General features: G+C 39.8%; 1 protein-coding gene across 3 annotated transcripts in view; it reads left to right on the top strand.

Annotated features, from left to right (window-relative positions):
* Positions 1 to 11,386, top strand: part of LOC121314698 (band 4.1-like protein 4B) — a 188,329-nt gene extending 176,943 nt beyond the window's left edge. For 2 of the 3 annotated variants that reach the window (XM_041248220.1, XM_041248221.1), the window contains 3 exons: positions 6,435 to 6,512; positions 8,776 to 8,933; positions 10,539 to 11,386. In XM_041248220.1, the coding sequence (XP_041104154.1) occupies positions 6,435 to 6,512; positions 8,776 to 8,933; positions 10,539 to 10,608 (306 nt within the window). In that variant the 3' untranslated portion in view covers positions 10,609 to 11,386. The remainder of the gene's footprint in view (positions 1 to 6,434; positions 6,513 to 8,775; positions 8,934 to 10,538) is intronic. The other variant, XM_041248222.1, reaches the window with a different exon arrangement.
* Positions 11,387 to 12,895: the final 1,509 nt, after the last annotated feature.

The following is a 12,895-nucleotide window of genomic DNA, read 5'->3' as shown; positions in this document are numbered from 1 at the left end:
CATATTGTTAAAATGAAAAAAGTTTGGGACAGTAGTAAATCTTCCCAGGAATGGCAGTCCTGCCAAAATCATCCAGGAAGTCACAAAGAACCCTAGAACAACATCCAGGGATCTGCAGGCCTCTCGCTTCGGAAGGTCAGTGTTCATGACTCCACCATCAGAAAGACACTGGGCAAAAATGGGATTCATGGCAGAGTAGCAAAGCAGAAACCACCGCTCACTAAGAAGAACATGAATACTGGTCTCAAGTTTGCCAAAAAGCACCTGGATGATCCTCAAGAGTTCTGGAAAAATGTTATATGGACAGGTGAGTCAAGAGTGGAACTTTTTGGCCAACATGGGCCCTGTTATGTCTGGCGAAAATCAAACACTGCATTCCACAGTAAGAACCTCATACCAACGGTCAAGCATGGTGGTGGTAGTGTCATGATTTGGGGATACTTTGCTGCATCAGGACCTGGATGATTAGCCATCATTGAAGGAACCATGAATTCTGTTCTGTTTCAGAGAATTCGACAGGAGAATGTCAGGCCATCCGTCCTTGACCTGAAGCTGAAGCACAGTTGGGTCATGCAGCAAGACAATGGTCCGAAACACACAAGCAAGTCTACAGCAGAATGATTGAAGAACAAGAAATATAAGGTTTTGGAATGGCCTAGTCAAAGTTCAGACCTAAACCCCATTGAGATGTTGTGGCAGGACCTGAAACGAGCAGTTTGTGCTCGAAAACCCACAAATGTCACTGAGTTGAAGCAGTTCTGCATGAAGGAGTGGGCCAAAATTGCTCCACGGCGCTGTGAGAGACTGATCAATAACTACAGGAAGTGTTTGGTTGCAGTTATTGCTGCTAAAGGTGGCGTAACCAGTTATTGAGTCTAAGGGGGCAATTACTTTTTCACACGTGGGCATTGAGTGTTGCATAACTTTCTTTAATAAATAAATTAAATAAGTATCAAAATGTTATGTTATTTGTTCGCTCAGGGTCCCTTTTATCTAATATTAGATTTTGGTTGAAGATCTGATAACATTTAGTGTCAAAATATGCAAAAATGCAGAAAATCAGATGGGGCAAATACTTTTTCACAGCACTGTGTATTTTTTCAATCATTTAAACCTTTTATGTAGAAAATACATTTGGGGGGGTTTACATTTAATTATAATATATATATATATAATATATATAAATATATTATATATATATATATATATATATATATATATATATATATAGTGTGTGTGTGTGTGTATGTGTGTTCTTGTGGTAAGGATCCTCAATATATACATAAAACATGTATTTCCATAAAGGTATTATATAAGTCCCCACCGTTGGCAAGATATGAATATATTATATATATATATATATATATATATATATATATATATATATATATATATATAGTATATACAGTATTGTTTATTTTGTTCAGGTGTGTTGTTACTGGAAAATGTTGTGAAATGATTAAAAAGGTGAAGGATTGACTCCATTAATTATGGCTTACTATTCAAATTATTGTCCTAACTTTCAAATACGAAATGTAACCATTACTGAATAGGCATTAACATCTTTAAGAAGAATTTAAGTAATTATATTACTGTATTATTGAATGTGAGAAATATTTTCATTTCTCACTATATTGTTCTCTTTTTTCCAAAAACTACGGGCAGGCTTGTCTGCATTGCATGTTGTGGCACACGTGTAGTGAGAGCAGCTGCTGGGCTCAGCGGCGCTGCACAGGACCAGGAGGCTGCTTCGGGAATCCCTCACGCAGCATCTTGATGTCATTTTGGTGACAGCTTTCACGTCACCACTGTGAGGGCTTTTAGTTTACTAACAAGCAGGCTTCCCTCAGTCTCGTGTGGGTACTGACTGAGTGGTTTTGCCAGTAACTTGCACAGATGGGCATCCTTATACATTGCTGCCCACGGTAACTGCAAACCGAGTGAAGCCATACTCCGGTACTGAGATTACCTCTCCGTTCCTCACCCGGTGCCATGCCATACTGAACCGGGACCCAACCCAAAGATACACACACCGAACCAGCACAGAACCGTCCTGGTACCATCCCAGTTCTGTATCGTACCGCGATGTATGTACCACACCAGTTCCAATGTGCTACTGACCAATGTTTACATCTGCACATTGCTTTCTATTTACCTAATGCCTGGGTTTTATCCATGTGACACATGCAAGGTCAGCCTGCCTGTGGAGGACATGCAAGGAAGATGCTCTTCCTGCCTGGGGCCAGAGCAAACAAAGGAGGCACTGATGAACCGCAGTTTCTGCAAGTTTTGTGCATATTTCTCCAAGCGTACTCTGGAGAACAGTCTCTCCCGCAGCTCTACAGACTGCTCTTCAACCTTCACTCCTACACAGCGCTCTTCCCCGTCACACTCTGTTACAACCCACTGTGCAGGAAGCCGTCCTCACGGTTTTCCTCCTCTGCCTGTCCTACTCCTCTGAGGAAGAGGAAGAAGTCACTGGTCTAAGCGATCGGCAGACTTGGATCAAATGGAGAAGCTCTGGGCAGTAGTATGCTGCCAGAGGTGGTATTCAGAATTGATCCACGGCTGTTCACTGCAGAGGCTATAATGAGTCAGGCGAAGCCACAAGATGAGCAGCGGCCCTAGGGGTTTGCTGCTACAGGCCCAGGGCCCCTTCTCATGGAGCCATCTGGAGTATTGGTGTCAGTGCACTATGGACATCTGGGTGCTGACTACCATTCAGACCTGCTACTCTCTGCAGTTCAGTCATGTCCCCCTTCCCTTTCGATTGGTGACTCCCAATGTCAGTCATGGACCTGCAAGACGCTGCAGTGGTGTCTCAGGAGGTAGTAGCTCTACTGCTAAAGTGGACTATTCGTATTGTACACCCCCCTCAGGTGGAGGAAGGGTTCTATTCCAGGTACTTCCTCTACCTCAGACAGGTCAACCTGTATCTGAACTGATAGAGGTTCAAAATGTTGATGATGCAACAGTTGTTGCAGTCAATCAGGCTAGACAACTGACTCTCCACGGGAGACCTCAAAGACGCCTATTTCCACATCCCCATAAAGCCAGCGCCCAGGAAGTAACTGTGGTTCGCCTTTCAGGGAACAGCATACGAGTTCCAGGTCTTGCCCTTTGGCCTCTCTTTTCGAAGTGCATGAAAGCTATCCTGGCCTCTTTGAGACTCAAACGCATCAGATTTCTCAATTATTTGGATGACTGGCCTCATTGAGACTCAAACGCTTCAGACTTCTCAATTATTTGGATGACTGCCTCATTTGTGCCCAGTCTCCGGCCACCTTCAATGGTTGTGTCTTATGGTGAAATCATGCGAAGAGCCAGATCACGCCTTCTCAGACATCCTCCTATCTAGGAGTGTGCTTGGAGTTCAGGGTCATGCTGTCCACTCTGTTGGAAGGCAGAGTTTAGAGAATAGCCCCCTGCTTAGAGCTCTTTCAGCTTAACAGAGCACTCATGGTAATGATGTTCCAGAAACTTCTGGGCTTGATGGCAGCAGCTTCTCAGACCCTACCTTTGGGTCTCCTGCTCGTGCTCCCTCTGCAAGCCTGGTTCAACAGCAGGGATTTTCAGCCCACACTGAACTGCAACAGCCTATTGACAGTGTCTCGCCCATGTCTAAAAGCACTCTCTTGGTGGAAAAAGCCGGCACATCTACTCCCCGGTGTAGCACTGGGCAGTGTCACCAGGAAGGAGGTTGTCACCACGGACGCGTCCAGCCTGGGCTGGGGAGCTGTGTGGAATGACAGGGCTGAGCTGAATTTTTGTCGCTTAAAGCAGCTTTCTTGCTTGCAATCACCTCCACAAAGTGGGTGAGTGAAATGCAGGCATTCTGAATTGCGAAAGTCTGCGTAATTTTTGCAGAAGCCTGGACAAAGGTTCCGCTCCGTACCAAGCCTGTTTTTTTGCTGAAGAATATCACAAGTAATGTGTCCTGTGGGGGCACTATCGTATTATGTTGACAGGACGAAAAGTTGGAGGCAGGCCGAACTATTTTTTGTCTGCTATGGGGCGAAGTCCACTGGTCAGGTCCTGTCTAAACAGAGGTTGTCTAAATGGATACCACATATGGTCTGGACTGCCTATGAGCTGGCCAACTTGCCCCCTCCAGAGAGGCTCACTGCCCATTCCACCAGGGGCATGGCAACTTTGTAGGCTCTATTCAAGGATGTATCTGCCAAAGACATTTGCAGTGGTGTGGGCTACTCCCCACACCTTCAGTAGGTTCTACAGACTAAATGTCTAGGATCCTCTAAACCCTGGCTTTGGAATTAGTGTTAAGGGTGGCTTCTGAGTTGACCCTTACAACACAGGTTTTTATGCCCTAGCTACTTATTTGTTACTGGGGTTCCAAATGGTAATGCCACCTCGTCTTAGCCTTGTAGAATTCCGGTCGTGCAGCACTAATGCTCTTGCAACGGCTTGGGTATACTGACCCATTCAGTAATGGTTACATTTCGTACTTGAAAAGGGAACGCTAGGTTATAATCATAACTCTGGTTTCCTGAAATAGAAGTGTAACCATTAACCTTCAAGGTTGCTGCGCCCATGATTGCAGCAGGCTTGAAGGAAAAACGATGGTATCTGTGCGTACAGTTCATTTATGTCCTCGGGGGCAGGACATGACTATGTCACAGGCTCTGTGAGCTACTTTGTTGTGTCTTCAGGTTTTGCGTCTTAAAAAGGTTACTACCCATTTAGTAATGGTTTTATTTCTATTTCAGGGAACCAGGGTTATGATAATAGCCTAATGTTTTCATGATAGATGATAGAAGTGAGTAATGTTAACAGTGAGGAGATAGTTAATTATCATTTATTAGCTATAGAACAGTAAAAATGTTCCAGACTGACTCATAAATGTCAGTGTGACCGTCTTTGTATAAGTCTTTTCTGTACTGGCTGACAGAAGAGTAATTAATTACACTTATGGGGGGGAAAATTTTTTTGAATAAGTGAGATAATATATTGCAAAATGCATTCTAGCCAATTATTTAAGATATATATATGCAATACAGTACACTGGAAAATGTAATATGTAATATAATGAATGAAATATACTCATCTAGGCAGTGAAAGTCAGCATATAACAATGTATCTTGAATGCATATCAATGTATATTTCAAGTTATTTCTGATTTCTGATAAAATAAAGTACAATTATAAATAATCCTTATATTTTCAATATATCTTAAATTATTGAGAATATAATGGTAAATGTTCTGTAGTGCTAAAATATCATCTTGTATTTTTTTATATATATATTAGAATGTGTACAGCACACAAAGATGGTTTAGAAATCTACCACCTAAACCTTAAAGAAAGCTCTATTCAAACAATTCAAATTTCATTCAGCATAATATAAATGTACAGCATTTTAAATATATTGGCATTATATACCATTACAACATAAAGTAGTATATGTATTGTGACTAACCGACAAAGTGTCTATACAGTTCTAAGAGCCAGTACTGTATATTATCTAGCCTTAGTTACACATGTCTGTGGTGAAGAACTCCAGAGCTTTACATAAACTATATATTTTTTAAAAAGTTCAGTTAAAACAGAGTATTTGAGTAGTTTCTGTAATTAAGAATGCATGAAAGCATCATTAAAAGGGGAGACGGTTCTACACAGTGAAACTGTAATTTGAAGATACTTACTGTTTCATTGAGGTTGCATTCCCTATTAATGTCGATAATAAAAGCCTAAGCTGTAGCAATACATTTTACACAATTTTAAGAATATCTGTATTTCCTAAAAACGAAACTGAGCAACATTTTCCAGTGACGCAGCACTGCCTAGAATGTGTGCAATTCAAGTGTAAGACTGAGTAAAACAGTTTACTGTGTCTTCATACTAAAGCATTCCGTCAGCCTCCCAAGTGGTGTTCAGATCTTGCAATGTTGATTTCTGATTACACTCCTGTCAGGATACAAAAAACTGCCAACAGGCATTTAACCACTTGGCAACTGAAAATCTGGACTGTCACCCTAACACTCCATAGAGGAACATTTCAAAATAAACAGCTATAAGTATTTCTCAATGTTTTGTTGTAGTATGTCTTAATTTAATAACTGAAAAATACTTCTGTTCAAAATATTCATAACATGTTTTGTTTCCATTATTTCATGTTTTTGTATTGAGCATGGGGGAGTACCTACGAGTTTTATTGTATCCTGCTAGGCCCAATCAACAACATTTTTATACTAGAATTGAGATCAGATTCCTAAAGAAATACATCTGAATAAGGGAACACTTGTAGGAACCTGTCTTTTATGTGTTTGTATGTTTGTTTGTTTGTTTAAACTTGCAGCCCTACCAAATAATGCTTTAATATGTTTGCAGCAGCCTAGGACATTATAAAAGCATTTGCACTGCGAAGACGCCAGAAGGTTACTGAATGATGTATTCTTTTGTCTTCAATCCCTATAGATAAAAACAGTACCTTCTGACCCAGCAGAATCCTTTTTTGATCCATTTTCATCTGTGCCACAATTCCCATTCAGCAAGGTAATGACAGTGCTCAGTGACCGCTCAGCGTTTCTCTTTTTCTAAGTGCTAGCAGTAAAAGTAATCAAAGGCAATAATACGCACATTTGTTGGGTGATAGATTACTGTTCCCAAGCCAAAGGTTTGAAGATGTAGCAGTTTAAGGAAATTATTTTTATTTTTACATATATATATATAAAGGTATTATGATTCCCCATTTTAGCTGCCTCATATTGTTTCTTTATAACGTGTTCGCAACCAATTAATCTGCTGTTCAAGAATGGCGTTGAACACATTTTCTTTCTTGCGCCCTCATCTGCCATTACCAACTGTCATTAAGACTATTTAACTACTGAGCATGAAAACTTAAACCAGTTCTTTTGAAAACAACAACACCATATATTAGAAATATATTATTTAAACATGTCAAGCGTTCTACACAAGTTGCACATTGGTTAATACGCTGATGTCACTCAGCAGTCAGTAGACACATTTTTTCTGTTCCTTTGCAGTGAAAGCTAAAGATGTGGTGGAGGAATTCCTTAGAATGTCTTGCAAGCATTCTCTTAGGATCTTCCTGAAATATGCACATATGCTCTGTAATAAGCCCTTAAAGATTGTTTTCTGTTTCATCGCCGTTGTCTTGTTTTCCCAACTTAGAAATATTTTTAAAAATTATGTTACGGTAGTGTCTAAAAATACGAAATAATACACATCTAAAACCGACAGACTATGTAGTTCATTCATCCTGGCTGCCACTTCTACAAGTGACACCAGGCAGTCCGTATCCAAGCAACCTGATGAGCTACTTGTCTGTAAAAGCTCTGGAGAACTCATGAGTGAGAATAATGGATAGGTGCATCTGCAGACTTTGACCACAAAGAATGAAAACCCTAATTTTGGGACTGCAGTCAAAAATATAAACAGTACCACCAATACATCTATATAGGTATATGCACGGGACACTGGCTCTTTAATAGCGATCTAAATTTTAAAAAATGTTATTCACTGGATTTAACAGCTTGCTTTTACTGTCGACAAGGATTTGGTGGCGGTAATTTCAAAAACTTAACCTGTATATAGTGTCTGTATTTAAAAAACTTGAACACAGTACTCTAGAAGTAACCAGCAAACAAACAACTCATTGGATTCCCATAATGAAAATGAACATCGAGAAGCAGGCGGCCTAACAGGATATCGTATCATGTTTATTTATTTATTTATTTATTTATTTTTTTATTGCCAAGAAGTCCCATTCTGATGTTTTCAAGTGTGGCATCCCTTGAACTGCTCAAATCAAATGACACAAAGCAATCTCTGAGTGAACCAGACCTCTATTGGGACTAAATACAGGAAGCACAAAATAAGCCATACACACACCAATTTTTCTTTTTTTATTGTTTTGCTGTTTTGGGCTGTTTTCAGTGTTTATCTCTTTAAACCTATAGTCAGAAAGCTGAAGTATAACCACAGTGTGGTATGTGTGGGAAAACATTTTAAACAGGATTCAGTATACTGACAGCCTTGCTATATAGGCATTAATCAGAACAAAAAGGGCCAGTATATAACAAGAGTATATTATGCCATAAGAAGAATATAAAGTAGGCAGCCTTTGATACTCCTTGATCTGGTATTGCTGTCTTATGAACAATATGTATATTGTTCATTTTGTAACAAAGTGCTTTATATTAAAATGGGAAAGGTGAAAGCATGTATGAAGGAACGAACTGGTGCGCTTTGATATGTAGAACTGCTGTCTGGATTCTGATTTAAAGGGCATGTGTACCTGCAGCGAATGGTCTTCCTGGCGTTATGATTTGTAAATGTTTTGAGCTATTAAAGTGGTTTTGAACTTGAGTATTTACAGAGCAGCCTGTATATTAACCTTTTGGGCCAGTCCTTTGTCGTAAATTTGCAAATGATTGGCTGAATCTCGATTTTAAAACAAAATGTAAAATCCCTTGAAGAATCTGATCTGTCTAACTATGAATCTGTGAATATGAATAGTGAAGGAAACAACCATGAAAGAAAAAACAACCTTATAGTCACAGCAAGAAAACATACCTATAGAAATGTATTCTTTAAATCGGACAGTTGTTCAGAAATTCTTGTGCTTGCCAGGAGTCTGATATTGATATCTGATGTAACAAACATTACATTTACGAGGAATGGCCTGTAAAATAAACTTCTGCAGCTGTAGAATGAACATGCATCGTACACAATAAGAATGTGGCTGTCATGAAGTTGAATACCTCAGCTCACAGTGAACCATGTTTTTTTGCAGGTAGATTTACCAGTCTTGGACAAGCGGTTGACATGCTGCGATCATCCCTCATCTCCAGTCCAGCTGCAGCTGCGTTCCCATGGGCACTCAGGACGATTGCAGACTGACCCACTACCATCCCCACAGGCAGTGCAGAGAAATGCAGCCTTGATGGACAGGTAATCACTTGCATGTGGTTCTGTTAAACCAAGAATCTGAAAGCTGGTTTCACAGACTCCGATTTACCTTAGCACTCACCTTCATATTGGTAATGCTATGTCTGTTAATGCCTGCAGTGTTTTTTGGTTTAGTGTAAACAACTGGACTATACCATACATTTGTGTTCCCATTTTCAGTTCAGTGCACATTACTTACCCCTTCTGGGGGAAACACTTGGAGCCTGTAGCCTTCTGTAGGGTGTCAGGGAATGTGGGAGATGGGCTTGAAGAGCTGCATCCAGGCCTGGCACTCAGCGATGTAGGGGGGTTCTGTAGAGTATATAGAACATCAGTGATGCTAGGCAGTGCATTATAAAGTGGCAATTCCCTTAAGGAACAAAAAACGAAGCTCCCTATCAGATCTCTGAGATGGAATTACAACATTAAACACTTACTGACAGCTTCCACTGTTTTGTTTTGGTTTTTTTTGTTTTTTGTTTTTGTAACAAGTTACTGTTTAATTTTTTTCTGTTTTTCAAAAATCACTTTATTAAGTAGCAAAGAGCACAGTATAAATACTAGGATCAACATGATTTACACAATAGAGCACATAATGTAAGAATTAATTTTGTTATGTATGTATGTGGAAGGGTGGTGGGTAATTCACTGACACAGGAGACAGACAGGTGGATTTGGCAACACCGCACAGGTGCCCAGTTTTATTTTCAGGGTGCTGTTTTTCAGTTTATCCCGCAGATGGCGATGTGGGTCCGTGGTCTGATTTACCAACGATGGTAAACAGAACCACGGGCATACCAAGCGATGGTACACACTACCGGTGCCTTGCAGGTGCTCAAAGAAATAACAGTGAAAACAGAAGGCAAAAATAACAAAGGACAAAATAACACAATAACAAAACTACAAATAAAAGGTGCTGCACTCTGCAGCAATATCCCGGTCGCCGCTGCCCGTGCGACCGGGATCTCCGTCCTACACGGCCGGCTACCTAGCCTGCTCTGTTATATTTTTAAGGGGTCTGCCCAAGGGTTCCCCACTCTCACTGTATCACTGTGACACTTTTGTGTCTTTTTCTCTCCTGGCTGGTTCTCGGTCCACGACTAGCGTTTCTGCACTCTCAGCGCGTCTATAAGGGCAGACCTGAGGAAACAGCAGAGCCTTATTTTATAGGACCAACAATCTCCCAAGACTCGCCTCTCAGCAATTCAGAGAGGGGAAAAGTCCACACACCCACTTTCCCACCTCCCCGTGTCACTGCCATGACTCACAGGCGGTTGTTGGGCGACTGCCGCCCTCTTCCTGCAGCCCGTGAACACGCCAGCAGAATCAGCACAGATCTCTCCCTGCTACAATGTATGTGTGTGTATATACATAGATAGATAGTTAGATAGAAAGCAAAGTTTTTAACTGTGTGTATAATGCAGAGATAAACACCTTTTTTAAAAACCCTCATATCTTAGATGCATCATGATGTAACTCATTTGCACATTTGATTTGACGCTGTAACTGGCAGCTGAAATCATTTGTCACAATCTTTCAGAATCCTATGGTATTCATTTTTCACAAGAACTTCTCTGTCCCTTTTGTGTCAATCCTTGATACTGGCAGTGCTGAGGCTTTGAGACGAGAGCTGGAGAGAGAGAAGCTGCTGAAAAGGCTTCTGATGACAGAGCTGTGAGAAGGGTGCACTGGACGTCCTGTGTGCCTTTGGTCTGTTTACATTCCTCTGCCCACCTATCAAAGAACCTCCCCATCACAGAGTACCGTTTACACAGCCCAGAACCTGTACTGCATAGCACTGATGAGGATGATCAATGTCTGCTTGGCTATAGTGATGCTGCTAGAATTGAACTGTAAGTGTGTGGGTTTTTTTGTGTGGTTATTTTTAATCCTATGTTGTTGTTTTTAAAATGCAAAATGAATTTACACAGTATGGTTAAGTATTTAAGTATTAACAATATATATTGGCACAAATAATCAATGCGAAAGAAACCATGTGGCAATTCCTGTGATTTATAACTGCTTTCTAGTAAAACAAAAAATGTGTCTTTTTCAATGAGGTGCTTCTTTCTCCATCAACTTATCCACAGCTATAGAATCCCAGTTACGATAGTAAAAACATGTTAAAATGGTTGCTAGTACACTTAGTTTAAATTGGTATAATGTTATCAGGCCAGGAACTGATGATGTTCGGTAATGTACTACTGCCATTGGAACGGCATTTGAGTCATCAAATCAACCAAATGCAGGGCTTGATTCATGAGCAAACTCAAAAGTGTATATGATGACATCATCAAAGCATCTCTGAATAATACAAAACTGCACTGAATCACAACTGTATTTAACTGCAGTATTTGATACCATGTACTGGTGCGGCAATGCATTGATTTCAGATTGAAGCTGTTCTGGTTCAATTAACAAATTTCTGATGTCTGGCAGGCATTAGTTCCTAAATAGAAAATACAAGGGGATAACATCACTGTACATTTAAATGAGATACTGTCCTACAATACTGTAAACACCCCTGTACTCTGTGAAGGTGCTTTGAGTCTTACGTTTATGGGATGAGCTTGAGGAAAATAAATGTTAATCAAATACCAGATAAGTGTAGGCTGGGAAGATTATATTTTAAACTTTTGTTGATTTAATGAATACGGATGAAGTACTTATGACACAGTTCATCATCCATAACTTCACCTCCAGGGTTTAGCTTAGTAACACCTGTTGCCTTAGTTTAGGAGTGAAAGTAGTGGATTGCCTTGACCCTTGATCTTCAGTTCCTCTTAATTAGTTAGTCAGTTGCCACAGTGAAATGGCATTTGAAATGGGCATTTTAAATAGTTAAAGTTAAAAATAAAATACAAAATAATGCTAAAAAAAGAAATATATTAGCTATAAAATTAGAGATGTTTCAATGACAAGTCTTTCCTTACTGAGCACATCAAGCTCCATGAAATCTTTGCCAACCACTGTATAAGTCTGGTTCAGGTTTTAAAGAAGCATGCTTTGAAAAGCAAACATATAGAAAAGGAAAATATTGCAGTATTTATCGTCACAAGAATATTTTACAGTTTAGTGGTATTACGTAAAATTTGTCATTTTGTCTTGTAAAACATCCCTTTTTGTTATGTACTCATATTGTGTAATTGAGGGTTAAAGTTATGGATGATTTCTCAAATGAAATTACTTGCCTGAAATTGCCTGTTCAGTGCTCAATAGCTTTGAAGAATTCCACACATACTACCCCATGTGTTATATATCAGTTCATTGCACACAGCGACTCCAATGTGCAGTTTTGAAAGAAACACATTGTAGCATATGTATTTGAAAACATACTGTTTCATCTAGTACTACACTAGGTTAAAGACAACTCTGTTTGAAAGTCCACACACACCCTTAAACGGCTTCTTTCCTGTCATTAAGTAACAAGCTGTGTCCCCTGTTGACTGACATGCTTTCAGCCAGTAACCTGCTTTGAACCAGAAGCTGCTGCTAAGGTGAAGTGCAAGTGTAACAGCTTTCCTATGAGTAAGGCATGGAAACTGAGAAGTTTAATTAAACTAATGTTGTAGCTGCTATTCTATTTTACAATGAAGGTATTTGTTTACTGTAACATGTGCTCCCTTGAAAACTGCACAATTGAGACCTGTGGGAATGCAAAACAGGTACGATTTATGGAATGGATTTATTTATGGATTTATTTATGGATTTATGCATCATGTTGCTGAATTGAATTTGATCATTTTGGATTTGTAATTTCAGTTTTTTCAAAATAGTTTTTAATTATATTTTAATAGTTTTTGCAAAGTTGTGTATTGTGCTGCATTGTTACCGTTCTGCTGATCTGTTCTTTTCTGTACCAAATATACATTGTGAAACAAAGGGTGGAGCAGTATCCTGAACATGCTAACAATGCAGGCTGGTACAGACACCAGCATGCATAAACAAAAGCTCAGATTGTGCTA

This window comes from Polyodon spathula, chromosome 4, assembly GCF_017654505.1.
Source record: "Polyodon spathula isolate WHYD16114869_AA chromosome 4, ASM1765450v1, whole genome shotgun sequence".
Lineage (NCBI taxonomy): Eukaryota > Metazoa > Chordata > Actinopteri > Acipenseriformes > Polyodontidae > Polyodon > Polyodon spathula.
Note: the sequence above shows the minus strand (reverse complement) of the source record. Positions and strands in the feature narration are given on the sequence as shown.